Raw genomic sequence first — 19,894 nt, 5'->3', positions numbered from 1 at the left:
GGGGGGAACAATGCAGATTAAAGGCATTTATGAATTGCCTTGACTTTGAATACTAAATCCACCGTTTTTTTAAACAGCCTTGATTACATTTTTATTAACACATACCTGCTGTACAAACTGGAGGAGGGGGGTTAAAAACAAAGTGGGCATTACGGAGACAGGGAGGATTCAGTGAAAGATGATATTAAGTTGCATTATAAGATTTGTAGGCACAGTGTATCTTTTACCTCTGCTCCTTTGAAAAAAAATCATTATATTTTTTGAGTTCCTGTACTTCATGGTGGACAATATATAAATGGTGTATTACTCCTTTTAATCGGCAGTGTACAACAAGTAGCCAGCTGACTGATTGCAAAGAATATTATTGACCTTTTATTTTGAACCACTTTTGAGATTTATTCTCATCAAATGTTTCATATTTGTAATTTGATGTCAATCTGCATCCATTAGGTTAACTGCATTTTTCATTTGTTACTACGCTGTAGGTAATTCTATTCACAGTGTTGCTAATTATGTCAGTATGTACAGACGCTGATGAAAGAGTTGATCAGTTATATCTGGCTTAGGTTATCAGGTTGCTTTAGTTGTGCGTGTGTCTTGTGTAAGAAATATCTGTATGCTGTATGAGTCGCGTTCAAAGCCTTATAGTATCAAAGCAGAGAGATCAAGAGGTGTTCTAATCTCTGCCCAGGACCTCTAATCGAAACTACAGCATGTAGTGTCCAGTCAAGTTTCAGGCACCCATGGGAGGCTTTCAACTCTCTCACAGCCATGCTGAATGAAGGCCAGTGTCCAGCGCCATCTAGTGGACAGGAATGTCAATGCTTCATAGATTTTCCACCTCCTCTGCTCACTGCTCTGGAGCTTGCTTTTGTGAAGTTTTAAAGTACCGTAAAGATGACAAGTGTGTCTCATTTACAGAAAATAAACTGCAGTAATGATATACACATTATTCGTTGGGCAATGGAAGTGTTAATGTGTGTATTTGTGTGAATGTGTGCACAGGCATATAATGATGTGCATTATTTCAATGAGTGCATTCAGAGGCAAATGCGACAACATTAGGAGTCAGTTATATAATGCCGTTTAATAGCAGTACTCAAAAGATTGATGGTTATTATAACAGCAGTATCTTAGCAACTGCAAAAACTCGGCAGGCATCAGTCAAATGAGAAGGCTCAGTTCCGCCTGCGACTCTACTCTAATAACAGGGAAACAGCTGAACCCAGCAGTCAGCCCCAAATCACGTAATACTGTACATACATCTTATTCACAGCATCATCACCAAGAGAAAAAAAAAATCATACTTCAGACAGTCCTGTCTCAGAAGACTCTCCCAGACAACCAAACTTATACACTACCTTCAGCATGGTTATTTACACTATTCACAAATGATACAGAAAAACATTCCCCTTTCAAAATGCAAAGAAGAGAAATCAAGTTTTTGTGCTTTTCCTTATTACTGCACAGAAAAATGACGACAAAAAGAAAAAACGAGTACATTCATTCTCCCAGGATGCTGACGAGTGTTTTCAAGGTCTTTCAGTATGGCAGTTAGTTTGTAATGTCAGACAGACGATCACTTAACAACAGAATAGAACTGCGACAAACAATTATTCCTGTAATAGATTCATTTGCTGTCTATATTTTACAATTTAATTACTAATCGTTGAGTCTAGAAATATGAGAAAGTTGAGAAAATGCTCAATACAATCTCCCAGAACCCAAAGTGACAGTTTGAAACCAAGACTGTTCATGACAAAATGACCAAAAGCAAAACCCGAAATAAAAGAACCAACAAAGAGTAAATGCTTGACTTCTTTTTGGGGATTCAAAAATCAACAAAAACAACTCTTTGATATCACGATAATTAAGGATTGATTTCTTTCTAATACATTTTCCTTTTTACAAATTGTCAAGAAAAGTCAAGAATCAGGACACCAAATGAGACACACAATGCTCCCTCTGAGCGTTTCTGTTCATTTGAAGTTTTGCTTTTGAACTACTTATTAATGTATCAGCTGTCCTGGAATTAACACTCTTAATGTCATGGCATCAGTGAAAATACTTCAGTATAATCATAAAGGGGATGACAAGGTTTTCCGTCTTAACATTATTTACAGTATACACGCGTGGCATCGTGAAGTGTCAGAGTAGCTCTTACAAGGACCTTTCAAACACTGTTGAAAACATTCAGCAGATAGAGATGGACAAATGATTTCAACCTCACACACACACTCACATTAAAATAAAATAAAAAAATACATTCAGCGGGTATGTTTAAAAAGGCAAACACAACAAATATACTGCAATAAACAGATCTCCAACTCTGCGGACGAAAACAATCCTCATGGCACTTATTAACAAGTTTCTCTTTGTGTTTTTGCTTCAGTAATCAGGCATCAGTTGATCATTCATAACCTGCTTTTGGCACTCAGATGTAAAAAAAACGAGGGCTCTGTTTATATACAAGTGTTTTGCCAATTTGAATATCAGAGCCGTCTAATATGAAACTTAGCCTATATGAAAACAGATTTTCATTCATTTCAAGTAATACTGGCATGATACGTGTTATGTCTTTTTTGCAAGCCAGCCCCTGGTGTCACTTTTGGAGTTACTCTAACATTATAATTTCATCTAAATGAAAGGTCACTATGTACAAATCAACCATATATTGCTGCAAAGTCAGCACTAACTTCATTCATTTGTCAACTTGGGACTGGCACAGTAAGTGAAAATCAGTTTGAATATATCAAATTCTAACACGTTGTAGTGCACCTCATTTCAGCGTCTCATACTTGCTTTCTTTATCTTGTCTGTCTTTTATGACCTTGATCTCTTTCACACTCATACCATGTTGTGTTGATCTATACGTGTCCAGTGCCATGACACTTTGAAGGGCTAAATATATGGTCCCATTTGCCTGCTGGGAACATTTCCATTACCCCTGTTGGCTCTGAGTTAAGCCCGGGGTTTTAGTCATCACCACTGTAACTGTCACTTTGTTCTGTATCACATCTATAGGACCTTGACCCACTGTGGGCTTCAGGGGAAATTTTGCCCAATAAAACCAGACTGTGTCCTATAATGGAGCACTAATGGATGTGTGTGTGTACTTGCGAAAAAACCCTCAGGTGACAGTGAAAGGACAGGGTTTATATATTGCAGTCTGCATACTTTCCCAAAACACCTCCCTCTCTCCCTTTTTCCTTTCTTTCAGTCATGCTCTTATTTTGTAGTAGGCTCAGTTTTCTGGTGCAATCTCCCCAGACGTCCACTTGGAATTATTGGTCATTAAAAAATACATGGCGTGTAAGAAGGCAAACGAACAGAGAGCATGCGGTTGGCAGAAATAGTGCTGACATTTCAGTCCTGCACTCTGCTCCAGAAAGACGTGAGTTATGGTCCCATATCCCTATGAGACAAGGTTAGAGGCATTTTAGCACACACACACGTCCCGCTTCTGGTGTACACAGAATACTAAATACTCTGTCACCTGTACAAAAACACATTAGCATCTGCTGTGTGTGTCTCAAAGAGGAAGAGATGGAAAAAGATAAAGAGAGAGGGATTTTGTGTTTTCCTGTCATCCATCAAAGTTGTTTTTACAGTCGGTTTATTGGGCTGATGAGTCATCTCCAGCTTCAGGTACTTTCACAATGTTAGGATTTTATAATTTCATTGAAAGAACCTTGTTGGCAACCAGACCAACAGGTAATATAGAGTAAAACAGATGGGTGGCGGTCTTGTTAATGTGATCAAAGAGGGAGACAGTATCCCACTCCTTCATCCACAGATAATCTGCACGAAGCCAGCTTTAAGTGCTATGTCCGTCTTTTTCACCTTCCACATCCTCTGAGCAACCCCTGCTCTGCTGTCCCCCTTTTCTTTTCTTTTTTTTAGATCTTTTGTTCTTTCTTTCTTTTCTCCTCATCCTCTCTCAGGCAGGAGAGAGAGAGAGGTAATTCTGCAATGCAGACACAGCAACAACCTCAGTCCACCCAACCAATTAGCTTGAGTCAGGATATGAGTGGCAGACCAAGCAGCCAGTCATAAAGAGAGACTCATCAAGGGTGGCAAAAAAAGGCGTGCGCGCGGGGGGGGGGGGGGGGGGGGGTACTGACAGAGGAGAGCAGGCTGAATGACAAATAAAGATGTCAGGAAAAGAGAAGGAAAGAGGGAGGGGGCGTGGAGGATGGACAGAATAAGGACGAAAAGAGAGATCTATGTAAACAAAAACAGAGTTCTGGACATTTTATTCATTTCCTCAATAGTCACTGGCCAGTCTGAGTCCTGTCATTGCAGTTCTTCTTGCTCAACAGCTGGCTAAGATCCATCAGCTCCCCAAGCTCCCCTCGCTCCAAAGCCCCCCTCAGCAGAGCTCGGCTTAGCCCAGGGGTGTGCTGCTGGGACATGTAGACCTGGCCGCTTGGAGGGGGCATGGAGGGTGGAGGCATAGAAACGGGGACCATACCGTGGCTGCTCAGGATGTATCCTTCAGGAGCCGGCCAGCGCAAAGGTAGCGGCTCGCCATACTCCATGGGGGCGCTTGGTGCTGATACCACCCTCCGTCGCTCGGGTGAGTCCTGAGGGGTCATGGGGTACACATACTCCCCTGCAGACTTCCTGAGAGGGGCTTTGGGCGTTCCCCTCCCTCCTTTTTCCTGCTTGCTCAGGCAGACGTAGTGCTGGCGTGGTGTGTCATTCCCTCGTCCCTCGCCGCCGTGTCTCCCTCCTCCCCCTTGCTGGAAGAGTCTGGTAGTCAGATAGACTGAGGGGGGGATACGACAGGGGGAACCCAGACCCACAGACCCTCCCCCCAGGTATGTCTGGCTGGTGTCCCAACCTCCTGAGTTGGAGTCGGACAGGCGTAGGCCTCTGCGTTTCTGCTGGGGCGTGTGCTCGGGGGTCGGCAGGAAACCCGGGTCCAGCTCCCCAGACTTCACCCACCCATTGGGCATGACAAACAGGGTTTCCCCACCCTGGGTGCAGGGACGCTCCCCACCTCCCTGCCTTGTCACACTAAGCACAGAGCCTCCCATCCCGCCGCCACTACTCAGAAGGCCTCTTTCACGTCGCTGGATGGCAGACTGGGAGCTGTTGCCATGGCGGCGGTTGCTTGGTTTGTGGGCCATGATCCAGCAGACGGCGAGGCCAGAGAGCGCCGCCCCGATGGTGAACGCTGAGACTGCAGAGGCCACAAGCAGGTTGAGGGAGACCAAGCTCTCTGGTTCTATCAGCAAACTCTGCTGCAGGATTCCTGAAGATTAAAAGACACAATTATGAAGATGACATTTAAAAGAACAGCACAATGGACCGCCTCTTTAAATGTATGTCCACAGGGTGCACTCCAAAATGATGATCATTGTTATTACATATAGTGCTCCTTCTGCTTAGCTCTTAATGTTTTATGATTAATCAATAACTAGAATAACACTCATAATTGGTGATCATTGTGTTCAGCTCCTCTCCAGTCTGGCCTTGAGGCTCCAAAGGATCCAGGTTCAGAGAGCTCTGCAGTTGTCATCAGCACAGCTCAGACCACAGCAGCTGTCTCTCTTTTTCTCCCCACACTTTCCGTCCTGCAGCCTCATAGGAGAGTCTCTCCTCTCAGCACATACCATTACCTCAGTGTTTCCACCCAGTTCTAATCTATCCCATCTGCAGACACAGCAGCAAACGCCGGCCCCTGGCTCAGGCTGTGCTGCGCTTTTCAACGCTCTGAGTCTGTCAGGTCTGCAGTCTGGCAGCGCTGACTTCTACTGCTATCAGTTTTTTGAGAGTTGGTGCAAAACTAGACGCCTGTGTATCAGTTTAAAAGAAATGATCTCAGAAGAAATATTTTGATGACTTTGTGACCTAAAACTGTTCAGAAAGAGTCAGCCGGAATGGAAATGTCTTTTTTAGATTTTGCTGACTTTGAAAATCCAGAACAAGATTCAAAGAGCCTTCCCTCTGGTGATACTGCAGCGACATCTGAGCCCCTCGGAAATAAAGTGACATCAGTATTTTATGCTATTTCAAGCTTGCTCGCCGGCTACCCTTGGTCATCCTACTCTCAGATGTGGATTCATCCTATAGAGAACAAAGTCTTGTAACCAGGAGGATATATCATTTCCCATTGTGCGGTATAGCTGTATAGTCTACATCTCACATCCTCTCTAATTAAACTGTCTCACACTGGGAGCACGTCTGACCTGTGGAAAGTAAAGCTGAAACCAGAATCCACTCCCACCTGATTCAACAGAGACCAATACACTCAACAAACTCAGATGCTAGAATAAGTTTGGAAGGATCCTGCTGAGCTGTGGGGAAGGAAATCTCATTACTACTTGGATAATTAAAATGGGCTTAAATGGTTGAAAAAAAGTCATCAATATTCTCTCTCTGGTTTTTTTTCCAGAACATAATGTTCAGTGACAAGTAGACAGTGTAATGAAGGATTCAGCCACAAGGGGGAGCCTGCTCTCAGTACACCACCCTCAGACTGAAGCATCCATGACATAGTACTGCAACCTACCATCACAGTCTCCTAGATGGGAGGAGGTGTTTCCATATTCCACATCTTGTTGAAAAGGCAGCCTGCAGTCACACAGATCAGATCACAGGTCATTAATTTCTCTTCATATAGACACCACACAGCAGGGAACATTTCATTATGTGTTCTTCATTCACTTTAGAAAGTCCCTCTCCTATATGTTGACAGTCTAACATTAAACCTGAGTGAAAATAAAACATTGGCTTTTCATTACAAACTAAGTAAACAGTACATAAAAGGAGACATTTGTTGATAGAAATCACTCAGTTATATATGACATTTATTGATATGTAATTTCATTGTAATAGGATACACTATTGATCCCATTATTGATTTTCCCTTTTTTTTGACACATGACAAAGAGGTCGCAGGTCAGGGTCAGTCGACAGGTGGTGATGGGAGCATGAAGAATGGATTGAAATCCCAGGTACAGTGACTGACCCTCATTAACATACATAACTGACACTATTGCTCCATAATATTTACTGGAATATTAATGAATGAAGGACAATGCTTCTTATTACGATTCAATGATTAAGGTTTGTATTATATACCCCAAAACAGGGAATACTATACAGCCACACATGTTAATTGGCTTAAAGAATAATTTTTAACAATATAAATCAAATGTAATGTTGAATACACAAACAATAGAAAATATTAAACTTTTAAAAGTAATGCTTACATTTGAATCTTCTTCGTTTATTTGAAAAACAGTACAATTATTTTACAGATTCATTTAAACTCCCTAACTGCAATAAATATGGAAAAAGGAAAGAGAAGATGAACTTTTTTTTGCATCATCAGATTCTCAACAAGACAAACATGAATTGTTTAAGTGCAGATGGAAGATAAAAAAGCATTAGGTTACTATATCAGCCTAAAACCCATTAAAAAGACAAAAAAGAGAAAGCTTTTAGATTGCACTAAATAAACAGTTTAATAGATGAAGCAATGGATCCAGTGTACTTCACATAGTCAAGGAATGAATATTTAATACTTAAGAGATTTTAACCACTTAGCCAATCTTGCTGAGTTTGTTAAAATAATAATGGCCTTTTAAGTAACAACAGAATATAAACCAGTATGAGCGTGTTAAGTTATTTATGAATCATTATCTTATCTACTGTATTTCATTTCTTTGCTTTGAATTTCTGAACAACAACAGTCAACCAGCTGTGCCCTGCATTTCTGTTTCTCTTCTTTGTTTTTTTTGTTTTTTTTACATCTGAAGTTATGATACAAAAGAACTCTATAGTGGGCATTGAGACCAAAAATTCCAAGGTCACCCTTTAATGGAGGGGAATTAATCTACATATTTGGAACAACTTAAACTACACCCCCCTTTCATCATTTTTAAGCATTTATTCTCAAATGCATACTCAACATTATTGCAGTGGCCAGACTGGTCCAAATACAACACAAAGGATTGTTTTAACTACAGTTAAAAAGAACTCCCTCAGCACACAGAAACGAATGCAGGGTTTGCAGACAGCAAGTCTGCAGAGGTATGATACTATTATAAGGAAGGTTGGTGTGTGTGTTCATTAGTGTACATTGTCCTCACCGTGTGCCTGGTCTCAGGAAGGAGCAGGTGCTACCTCTGGTCCAACCACAGTACGGGTCCCTGGAGGCTAGACAACTCCTGCACACACACACACACACACACACACACACACACACACACAGATACAGAGAAGGGACACACAAGGAACATTTAAAGAAAACTCACAAAATGTAAAATGCTCCCTCGGAGACTTAGGGAAATGTGTCACGCCAAACCTGGGCACTGCTGTTGTACGTTCCAATGAAGGTATGAGATTTATTTGTGATGTTATTTAAATGTAATACATATTTACACACAGCAGTCACACGCACTGTAAGTAGTGGCTTCTGGTTCTCAGCTTCTTGTATCTCCATGTGATTTATGCCTGCTGTGGGATTCAGGTTGACATCATTCACACATCTTTCCCATACGTGCAGTACTTAACTCCTTGTTAGTATTCATAATAAATCATGTATTCTTTGTTGCAAGATCAAGACTGTGTAGTGTCAAGCTAAATTATATATACAAAGGAAACAAATGCTACCATAATTAACATTATGCACAACTCTGGAATGAGAGCACAAGAAGAAAACCAAAGTTGGCCAGTGTGCAGTGCCTTGGCTAATAGCCACTTCTACATTCTAACTGACCTAATTATCAGCCAAAGAAACATCGAGGTAAAGAAAAGAAAAACTCTCTCTAAGACAAAAACAGGTCACAGTTTGTTTCTTACTTCATGCAGCGTGAGTGCAGGTGGCAGCGAGACGTGGGCACTCGCACCAGACAGGAGGGGAAGGCCAGTAGCAGAGTGTGGCTGGTCCGGTCCAACGACAGAGACAAGAGCTGACGGGCCTGAGGAGAGTCCTCACCACACCTGCAAACACAGAGACACGCACATGTGTAGACAGGAGGCAGAGGGCAAGGAGGTGGTCAGTGCACCCTGTTTGGCTTTAAATCAATCTGAGACGGGTTCAAAGGTCTCATCTGTTGGTGTTTGAAGACAGACAGACCCTGTGCTCTAACCCTGATACAAATGGTCACAACATCAATTTTATTAAGACCTGCACAGGAACATAAACCACAGCTGTTTGGTTTGAAAAAATGAACTCTTTTGTGCTAGCTGGCACCAGGGCCGGAGACAAAATCTTTACTTTACTTCTACCTGTTTTAATGCTCAAGGTCTGAAAGTATATCAATCTAAGTTGCAAAGGTTTCTTGTGCTACAAAACAATGCTTGACTTTATGATCGATTAAACAACCAACAAGATTCTTATTGTCATTGCTAAGTCACTGAAACTTTTAGATGGTCAATCAATGAAGCAATTGAGCATTTTTTAAGCAGTGATACTGAATACTCTATCATTTTTTATGCATATATACAAGTTTATGTTCAGATGGAACAAAGAGTAAGAAAAATCTCATTTGACTTATGAAAATCATATTTTCTGAATTTTTTGTCATTTTTTTTGTGAACTGTAATCAGATGTAAAAATAAAATAAATGTGAATATACCTACAATTAGAAGCAAGAACTTTAAACCAGATTAGTCTTTTACGATAAAATGCCCTAAAAAATCACACTCAAAGTAGAGCTGAGGTAATTTCATTTTCAAAACTCACAGCTACTCAGTTCTTAAAAGGAGGTCGATAGCGTGAGTCCTGATCTACCTGCAGCAACATGCTGAGATGGATAATTTATTGGAGATCAAGCACAAATGTGGCTCAACTCCTACTCACTTCTCTGGGTTGAATCCTTCCACCTCCTCCAGAAACACGCTGCTGTGGGAGACTGAATCTCCACTGACAATCATCAGAAACTTGAGGATGGTTCCTCTGGTGGAGCCCAAGAACAAAACTGTACGGTTCTTATGTGGACCAGCTTCTGTGTCCACCACCATGGTTGTCAGCTGGTACCTAGAGACAGATATGTACATTAAATATAAGCCTTTCTCCTTTTTTTTACCTACAGGCTATGATTCATATGTTAAGATCTAAGCTTCCCAAATTCATGCCATAAAATGTTCTGCATGGGTGCTATAAAAAACAATTGAGTCCATATGTGTACCGTCCCATAGTCTTGACCACCCAGGGTCTGTGCCCCAGCAGTGGAACGGTATCATCCATTAGCGGATGGGTCTTCACAAAGTTCAGCACCTCGTCTGGCAGCGCATTAGAGGAGCTAAATCTGGACCCCTGCACTGCACATCCTCCTGGTCTGCAGATGGAGATGGGAAGATAAAAACAAGAACGAGGATAATAAATACAAAGAGAAAAGAGAGAGAGAGCGAAAGAAGCTGCTGGAAGTTGTTTTAGAATATTTGCTGAGTGGTTGTGAAGTTGCAATGTGACTGAAATGGAGCTTACAGCAAGAGGAGAAAGTAGACTATATGTGAGGAAGACGCTCAGGACAGCAGCGCTGCAGTATTCTGCACAAGTTCTGCTTACATCACTTTATAATAACAATACCTGGGTTTAGGCACTGCTTCGTCCGGCACAGGAGTCCAAATAGACTCAGGGGATTTCTGCTCTTTAAACCTGCCCTCAAACACATGAGCGAGCTGCTGCATGTCAAACACACACACTGCAGAGCCAGGGATGCTGCCAAAGATGAAGAACAACACAGCATTTATAAGAAAAAAATGATTTGTGCTTTTCGTTTTCTTTTTTCTTTTTTGTGCCACTCAGTACCTGTTTGGTGGCGTCGAGAAGAGACCAAGTATGACGTCTCGTCCTTGCATGTGAATGATCCCGCTGGTGGCGTGTAAGAGGTTGAAGTAAAAGTGTGAATCTCCGGGGACAGAGCAGTTGAGCCGCGCCTTCAGGAATGTAGTCCACTGTTTCTCCAGGACGCGCTGAGAGCCACCAAGGTCTGCCTTACACACACGAGCCACACGGGAAACCATCACCTGGAGTAAAACAAGCAACGTCAAGTCAAATGGAGGGGTTAAAGTAGAACAAAGACGGGAGAGGGATAAAGAGAAAAGAATCATTTATTCATTGTAATGTTCTAACGTATCCAAATGATTATCTTGTATTGTTAAAGTTAAAGTTGACAGAACAATACGTTTAGTTCAATTTTTAATATGATTCAATACCACTATCTAGCTTCGACCACTCAAGTTTTTGTTCAACTGTTTACGGTAAATCATTTTGTAAAATGAGCATTCTGAGATTTAAATTGTGCATATTCCTTTTTCTGCTTTAAAATTCACAAAAAATATGCTTTATGCTCAATAAATCTGAATTGCATAAAAATTAACATCCTGCTAATTAAAATAAATTAGAAAACAGGTCGTTGGGGCGCTGGTGGCGCAGTGGTTATTGTGAACGCCCCATGTATGGAGGCTATAGTCTTCCAAGCGGGCGGCCCAGGTTCGAATCCAGCCTGTGGCTCCTTTCCCGCATGTAATACCACTCTCTCTCTCTCCCTAATTTCCAACTTTATCCACTGTCCTATCTCTAACAATAAAGGCACACAAATCTCAAAATAAATCTTTGAAAAGAAAACAGGTCGTGTTTGAGAGAACCTTCTCTAGATGATGAAACTCCATGGCCATCTCTCTGAAGAAGAAATAAATATGAGGCCCCCACTCCATGGAGCTCACAAAGTACGGCTCTGAAAACAAGTCAAATGAGAGAAGACACTGTTAGTAACACACAATCACACTTAATGAACAATAATGTCGCAGCGCCTGAAGCAAAACGAAAACTTCCAAACTTTCTGACAAGGGGCTGTACAATCACAATGCTGTCCACCAACATTGCTCATTAAATATTGATGTCTTGTTTAATTTATAATCATAGACAAGAGGATACACATGTTTTAAATGTTTTTCATCGAGAGATTTGACCTCAGTCTGCTTGTTTATTTCTCTCTTTCTGTAAACTGACTCATCTTTTGAATTGGAAACTGCAGAGTCTGACTAACCTCAATACATCACTCTGTGTGAACATGCTCCACTTCAAATGAATCTATTAAATATAGATCTCCTCACGTTCAGCTTCCCTTAATGTAGCTTATTAATATTTTTTAGCCTCCGCAGTCTTATTATTCACAAATAAGCCCAAAAGAACGTACAAAAAGTCATTAAGTTGTCCGGCTCTTGAGGTTCATTTATGCATCGTTTTGAAACTGAAAAGTACCTCTGAACCACTTGGAGTCGTGTTTGACCGTGCGGAGGGCGGGGCTGTCGCCAAGGCTGCGATAGATCACAGCATCGATGGCCAGGAAGTCTGTCACAGTACCCGTAAAGAGACTTCCATCTGAGAGAAGCGCAGTGAGAGGAAAGGAGGAGATTAAGAGGAAGGGGAAGATACAGATGGGGAGATAGCACAAGGTCAGGAAGATTAAAACCAAACAAGCAATGCGTCGAGAGGTCTGACTATAAATCATTTGCAAACGTAAACACAAGGGCACAGACGCTTCAATGTCTAGAGCTGAAAACTGAGTCTGATGTCTGCTAGATACAGTGAACTCTTCATTTTGAGAGCACAAACACATGGTGCTACCTGCAAATAAAGCCACGTTGGCATGTCGTGGATCATATGGGCACCGGGCCATCCCACTCACAGGCTCTCCCACCAATTCAAGGGTGTCTCTCTGCAACAGGAAACAATTATTAAGACAAACAAACTGGCAGCTACACAGAGAAAGACGGGCTGACAGATAGATGGATACTAACAGTGTAGTTGGCACACAGTGGGTTGAATGCGTTTGTTCCACATACAAACAGGCCATCATGCTGGCTGAGAAGAACCTTGATGAAATTACGGCACTCTCCCTGTTGTAAAAAAAAAAAAAAAAAAAAAAAGACAAAAGGAAAAGATTTAAGTGGAGGGGAAATCACACAGTACAGGACAACTTGAAAGAGACAGTTATGAAGCAAAGCAAAGCTGAATACTACGAGTCAGAGCGAGAAGACTCCCTGTGTGTGGTATGAGAAATGCAGCTTGTAACAATTGTTAGAGGAAATAACATCCTCAAACACACTTCATCTGGAGGAACAACAGGACAGGGACTTTTGAGCTGCCTTCAAACTGGGGGCTGCTGGTTGAGTTATAATTTAAAGCTGTTTCCTACCACTTCACCTGAAACATGATGACACTTGTCAGCCCCCAAGTTACTTCGGAATTGTACTTAAAAACTGTGTCTGATTACAAAAAGTTGCAAAGATGGAAAACATTTTTTTTACAGCACTTATGAACCTATGAACCTATAATAGGGCATTCCTCATTGTGATAGCGGCTAGCTTGTGTAACTAGCTAACCATATGATTTATCTTTGGTAGAGGTATTTCGTTTCCAATTTAGATAATTGATTAATTTTGCATTATATTGTTATTATTATTGTGCATATTCGTACTATGTGCAAAATGCATAAAGTTAATAACTTTTTTTAAATGTTTGTCGAGTGATAATATTACTCTAGCTAGCTAATTTGTAAACCTTTTGTACCTTCATTTCTCGCATGTCATAGCAGGATAAGCACAGATTAAAGTAAAGGAATAGCATTCATTGAGAAGTAAGCTCTCATGCTTTCTCAATAGATATTAGATATGAGGACATCCAATCTAAGTAATGTACTTTTGATATGTTGTTGAAGCCAGTATCCGGTTATTTTAGGTCACCGCGAAGACTTGAGAAACATCTAGCCTTGAACATTGCGAAGGCCACAAAAGCAGCACCTCTAAAGCTTATAAAAAATACGCCTGTTACCAAGCAAAGAGGGACTTCCAAGGTGTATTCTTTAATTGTTACAAATGTAAATGATCGGGTGATACTTTTGCTAATATTTTCCACCTACTGTCACTTTTCTTCTTCTGTTCCTCTTTCTCCTCTCATGACCCCCCCCCCCCCCATCCCTCCACCTCAAGTCATCCTGTCTCCTCCTGCCTTTGGAGCTCTTTTATCACAGCTTAAATTACTTTTATTTAATTCTTACTTGTTTTAATCCCTCACCTATCTTCATTAAAGGGAAGCATATTTTCCTTTAGTTGTTTTGTCAGCCCTTTCTTTCTATTTGATGGCTCCCCTGTCCTATAAGTGTTTCAGTTTTCCTCTGCCCACGCACATCTTATACCTACTGTACCTGCGTGACTCTCAGCTGATTCTTATTGCTGTTTCCTTCCTGAGGCTATGTCACTCTTTCTACAAAGTTTGCTCAGTAATGTTTCCTGTCACCTCTTTTCTTTTGCCATGAGCTCCATCCAGATTTCAATTTTGCCTGTGAAAATTCACCAAATTCAGACTGCTGCCATTTTTCTTCTGGCATCACAAGCAGGGTTAGGTCTAAGTTAAATAAAAGTATAAAATCTGAAAAATCACCATAAAATCACACTAATTGAGTCACAAACACTCTTGAGTAGCTACAGCATTTCAAAGTGTTTTAGTCAAAATACAAAAATGTTGATCATTGCATATCACTAACAACATTATATTAAAGTGTTTCTTCTGAGCTTTTTTTTCACAGTACCACAGTGACTGTTAAAACAAACGCCATCCAGTTTCTGTGACTTGTGTCAGCAGCTCTCTCTCCTCTCTCGCTCTCTCTCTCTCCTCACCTCGGGCAGTGCAGACAGGACAACGGGCTGTGGCACACGCTCACACTAGTTGCTTCTTTTTGACTTTTTTGGCTGTTTGTTGATTGACTGCCAGTGTTTCTCTCCTCTGAGTCCGACATAACAAGCTGAGTGGAACAGAACGTTTAAGTGACAACGGTTGGCTTCTCAGTGAGCACTAGCCGGGATTTCAAACAGGTTGATACAAGTCTAAGTGTCTACCACCTAATTTCAACCAAAAGATAAATGCTTGCTGGGTTGCATGTTTTGAGGATAATTTTGTGGGCTTAGGTGAGTGATACCAGGTAGCAGAGGGAGAGGCGTGAGGCGTGAGGCGTGAGGTTTTTCCAAGTAGAATGTCCATGTTGCTGTTGTCACTTAAATTTTAGCTCGGGATTAATTAAATGATATAACAAAAGCTTGCAGTTAATTAGCATTCATCTAATTTCTAGCTGAGCTACTGTTGGACAGGAATGGGTTTTTATCACTGTGTGTAATTCTATTAAACAGGCTAATGTTAGCTTTGAATGGGTTAAATGCTAACATTAGCTATTGTCTTACAGTAGTTAATCGCTTTTCACATAATGTTGTTGTCCCTTGAAATATAGCCAAATGTTCCTTTGGGATTTCTGTTTTTTTTAGCAGCTGATGAATCAGGAAGTAGTGACATCATAAATATATTATAGACTACCAACTTTTACTGGATATTATTAATAACATGGAGCACAGCTGTGAACATGACATCAGAGAAAAATGGCCACTGCTTGAAAAAGATGAATAATATCTTTATACAATAAAGATTTAATCTAAATGAAACACCCTGACAACCAAGTTACCCATAATCTTTTTCTTTTGTATATTAGATCACATTCCCTGTGCATCATGCAACTACGCCCTTTTTTGCACACATTTCCTTATTTTCTTGTCTCCCCTGCATGCTATGAGTGAACTTAAAAAGGGAGGATGCAGGTGTGCAGAAAAATGGCTTTCAAGCTTCATAGGCATCTTTCGGGCTGGGTAACGTTTCACTGCTCTGGCGTGATTAAGTGATGTGCTGATTCTGTATCAACAAGATCAAATTTGTGTAAATACCGCATGCAGGTGCACCTCGAGGAAATAAGGTTTCTGTAACAGCTGTTGTGTCCGTCCATGCGTGTGATAGTGTAGATTGTGTTGATGCATGAGAGAGTGGATCTCAAAGTCAGAATGTTGTGTACGAGCGCAGTACCTCATGTTTGCCCTTCATCCGACACACTCGAATATCATTCTTATTGGATTCCCACGTCCGTTTCTGCAAAAAGAATGAACCAAAGTCCCAAAGCTTGTTATCTGTGTGTGTGTGGACATTATCAGATATGAGTGCAGGCTTGGTTTTGTGTGTGAACAAGGGAATGAGTGTTACCTTACTGAAGAACATTTCTTCACCTGCCATGTTATCCAGCTCCACTCTGTACAAATCATCTCTACAAAAGAGGCAACAAATCAGTGCAAATATATAATACACCATATTACATGATGTGATATGTGAAACAATCCATAACCAATAGGATATAAACGATGTATAAGGAAGGGTTTGCATTCGGAATTTTTCTTTTTTTACAGGTTTTTACATTTAAAGGCAGATATATTACAAGTGGGGTAAATATATCGCAGAATAAATCAGATTCATAAAAAAATCTTGTTTTAGGATTTATCATACATCAGATGTAATTTAGTAAATGAGGGCTTACAGAGTCACAGCAGCTTATGTTAATACTCATTTGGCAAAAAAAACCTGAATTAAATATATTTGTGGTGCACAAAACTGCTCTCTGCCTCATTTATGAAAGCAAATGAAATGCAAGAACTGTTGTTTTGTTATTGCTGTCAACAAACCATTTGTGTATGACGGCCACCTGTTTGTATTTTTTGAGGCTGAAATCTGTTGTGGTCAAAAAGGCTGAAGCTAGGATCAAAGTCTGTGTTTTAAACGTGGGATGTTTTGTGGATTATATTATTAATTTGTTTTATTGATTTGATACATTATAAACCTTTTCATCACGAAGCACAGCCTGCCTCTTTCTGCATGTGGGTGCAGTTTTAGATGCTATTGGGTCATATTTATTTGAATTTATATAAGCCTTTTATTGTCCTTGTTAAAAAGAGTTAGAGCTTCGATGCTAATGTTTTAAATCCGCACCTCAGCTTTCATCAGGAACCTGACTATTTATGGGGGAGTACCAGATTTGGCACGAGGACCACTGCTTACAGGTGTAATATAATCTTTTATTTCATGTGTAAAGAGTGATGTGAACAAAGAGCTTTAGCTTGACATTTAAAAACAAGATTGAATTCCTCCTCCCTGGAACAAACTGTAAATGTCCTCTGCAGAGTGACAGCAGATGGAAGCTGTGGCATCAAATGAAAGCAAAAGGATATTAATGCACAAGCGTCAGTAAGACACAGTTGGAGGCGGTTGCTGTTGGTTACCTGGCTCCTATGTAGAGCGTGCGGTTGACTTGGAGGACCGTCTGTATGTGCAGCTCTTGTCTCTGAGCTGAACGATGAGCTCTGCCCAGGAACACTGGATACCTCCGCACAACTAACACAAATCAGAAACATACATTTGTTTTGCACATATATTTACCCATAGATATTAAGCAGGATATAAAACTGCGTATTTTACTTTCCCTCTAATAGTTTCTTCTCTTAATATTGATGTTTTTGTTTTGAAAAACAAGGACAAAGATGAACACCAGTACAGTTACAGCCCACAGAAGAACTTTTTGATGCATGCAGCTTCATAATGAGAAAACCTGTGTGCAGTCATTACTATTATTTCACTCCTTCTCGTTCCTACATTTAACATTCCAGCTAAATGAGAGAGTACAGATGGAGGAGAGAGGTGGAGAGAGGAAGTGGCAGCATCAGACTCTGAGAAAGTTTTAAAGACGGTAGACATCAGCCTCCACAGGGAGCCCTCAGCATCAGGAGACAGATTGGGAAAACGTCTCATTGTCCTTGACTGCAGGGGAGGGAGAGAGAGGACGTAGCGATCCATCTCCACCTGTCTCCTCCCCTTCTATCCTCCACCCCTCAGCCTTCTTTCTCGTCATCTGGATCAACCCTTCCGATCCAATGGTCTCCCTCTTTTTCATCTTCCCCAGCCTCTCAACACCCATAAAAATCATCTCTTTCTCCCTGTGTATCTTTCTTATTTATGAATTCTGCCACTGAGAGACTGAGTGAAGTCTCTTTTTTTTCCTGCATGCCTGGGTGGCTTCAAAGCAACTCCACACCAAGGCTCTGACCCTTGACCACTGATTTCCACATCCACCTTGGAGCCATTCATCAATTCTTCGTATGGTACAGTCTATAGTCACACGAACAAAGACACACACACACACACACACACACACACACACACACACACACACACACACACACACACACACACACACACACACACACACACACACACACACACACACACACACACACACACAGCGGCAGGGAGAAACATACCCTCTACGGGGACGTAGCTAAGAGGACTAGGTTCCTCTGGGAAAGAGCCATCAGCCAGTTGAAGCAGCAGGAGAAGAAATGTGAGGGGAGGAGCCAGGGTCGCCATGGCAGCAACACTGATGTACTGTTAACAGAGGGAGAGAAAGGAGAGCAAGGTAAAAATGTTATTGATGTGAACTCAATATTTTCCGAGTGTGTGAGTGTGCATGTTTTGACATTTTGATCGACTTTTTCAACAGGTATGTGTGTAGGTGTCTGTGTGTGTGTGTGTGTGTGTGTGTGGGTGTGTGTGGGTGGGTGTGTGTGTGTGGGTGTGTGTGTGTGTGTGTGTGTGTGTGTGGGTGTGGGTGTGTGTGTCTGATAGCAAAGGGTCAGAAGTGCAGCAGGGTGACTGCTGCCACCAACCTGACTCCAGCAGCGAGCTAATGTGCGTCTTTTGTCTGCTTCGTGATGTAATGGGGCTCTATTGTCACAAATGTCACTCCATTGTCAAGCAGTGTGAATTGAAGGAGACGCTCACAGACATAACACACACCGAGACACAAAACATTCCCAGGATTACAAAGCCACTTTGGGATGTAAATGTTTCTTTGTCAGTCTTTGTGGACATATGGAGGTTATATTGCTGCTAATTAGAGACAAACAGTGGAGAGCTCATTATTATAGATCAGAGAGTGAGAATAAAAAAGAGGAGGGATGAGGGTGACTGACTTGGAAAAGCTGGACTAAAGTCAAAGGTCATGAATGCTCTAAATCATTAAAAAGGAAAAAGGAGCAAATCTGTCTCTTCAATAGGGAATGGGCCACAAAGGGGTCATGCAGTATAAAGATATGAGCCCACACATTTAAATAACTGAATAAGGCTGGGCTCAGACTACAGGAGTATTAACATTTTAATAAAAAATCTGTTTGCATCATACACAAACGCTGTAACTTCACAGATATTGTTCTCTCTAATCTTCAACATGCACACGATACAAGATATTAAAAATAAAGGTGTATCACTCACTACAGGATATTAGGAAAGCCCCTTTCACGGAAGCATTGCACTCCTGAACATTTCCCCACGTTCCCTGGTAGGTTGCATGTGTAAACCCGGATATCCTTCAGACTATGCAGATGTTTTCTCTTCCAGACCCATAGTAAAATGTCTGAAAGAAGTCAGGATGAATGCGGGAGATAAAAGTCTGGAACACTGGCGCAAGGTGGGGCAGCGACCTCGTTCACGTCGAGCTGAGTTTCTCTGCTTTTTACTCCTTAATGCTCGCCTCAGTTGTCAGTGTGTTGTTTTCCACTGTTTGTGTTTGTGTTGTGTAAAGATCCTTATATATGGAGGCATAATAACACAAACATTCATTATTACGGATGGGAAAAGGATTTACAATGATGGTGTGCATCAGAGTTAGCCCCTCACATGGAACAGACGTAAACAAGATGAAGACTGACTAAAACATGCTGTTGTAATGCTTTCCAGAGAGTAAACACAATCACGGCGAAGAATGAAAATCCTCCCAGACAAGGTTAACACAGGTTCCTTATTCTACAGAAAAAAAACTGCAGGTTAGCTTATATCTGTAAACAGTAGCAGGCTAGCTAATGTAATGCTGGCTAATGCTAGCGTTGTTCTAGCGTACTGGCTTCTCATCATGACTTCTCTAATCTATTTCTAACTAATCTGCAGACTCTCTTTACTGTTTTCCCTTTTCTTTCCATGCGAGATTGAGATGGGGAATTCATTACAGGTCCTTTT

At 41.2% G+C, this 19,894-nt stretch overlaps 1 protein-coding gene across 1 annotated transcript in view; it reads right to left on the bottom strand.

The window, feature by feature from the left end:
* Nucleotides 1–1,068: 1,068 nt before the first annotated feature.
* LOC109984046 (semaphorin-6B) overlaps nt 1,069–19,894 on the bottom strand; it is a 33,791-nt gene continuing 14,965 nt past the window's right edge. Inside the window, exons 2-17 of the mRNA XM_020634046.2 lie at nt 18,145–18,268; nt 17,110–17,221; nt 16,043–16,103; nt 15,869–15,931; nt 12,766–12,864; nt 12,593–12,683; nt 12,227–12,346; nt 11,611–11,699; nt 10,772–10,989; nt 10,550–10,681; nt 10,149–10,298; nt 9,821–9,997; nt 8,818–8,958; nt 8,106–8,183; nt 6,521–6,582; nt 1,069–5,260 (exon numbers count right to left, since the gene is read on the bottom strand). Of these exons, the coding sequence (XP_020489702.1) occupies nt 4,275–5,260; nt 6,521–6,582; nt 8,106–8,183; nt 8,818–8,958; nt 9,821–9,997; nt 10,149–10,298; nt 10,550–10,681; nt 10,772–10,989; nt 11,611–11,699; nt 12,227–12,346; nt 12,593–12,683; nt 12,766–12,864; nt 15,869–15,931; nt 16,043–16,103; nt 17,110–17,221; nt 18,145–18,250 (2,685 nt within the window). The 5' untranslated portion in view covers nt 18,251–18,268 and the 3' untranslated portion in view covers nt 1,069–4,274. The remainder of the gene's footprint in view (nt 5,261–6,520; nt 6,583–8,105; nt 8,184–8,817; nt 8,959–9,820; nt 9,998–10,148; nt 10,299–10,549; nt 10,682–10,771; nt 10,990–11,610; nt 11,700–12,226; nt 12,347–12,592; nt 12,684–12,765; nt 12,865–15,868; nt 15,932–16,042; nt 16,104–17,109; nt 17,222–18,144; nt 18,269–19,894) is intronic.

This window comes from Labrus bergylta, chromosome 4 (genome assembly GCF_963930695.1).
Source record: "Labrus bergylta chromosome 4, fLabBer1.1, whole genome shotgun sequence".
In the NCBI taxonomy this organism is placed as follows: domain Eukaryota; kingdom Metazoa; phylum Chordata; class Actinopteri; order Labriformes; family Labridae; genus Labrus; species Labrus bergylta.
Note: the sequence above shows the minus strand (reverse complement) of the source record. Positions and strands in the feature narration are given on the sequence as shown.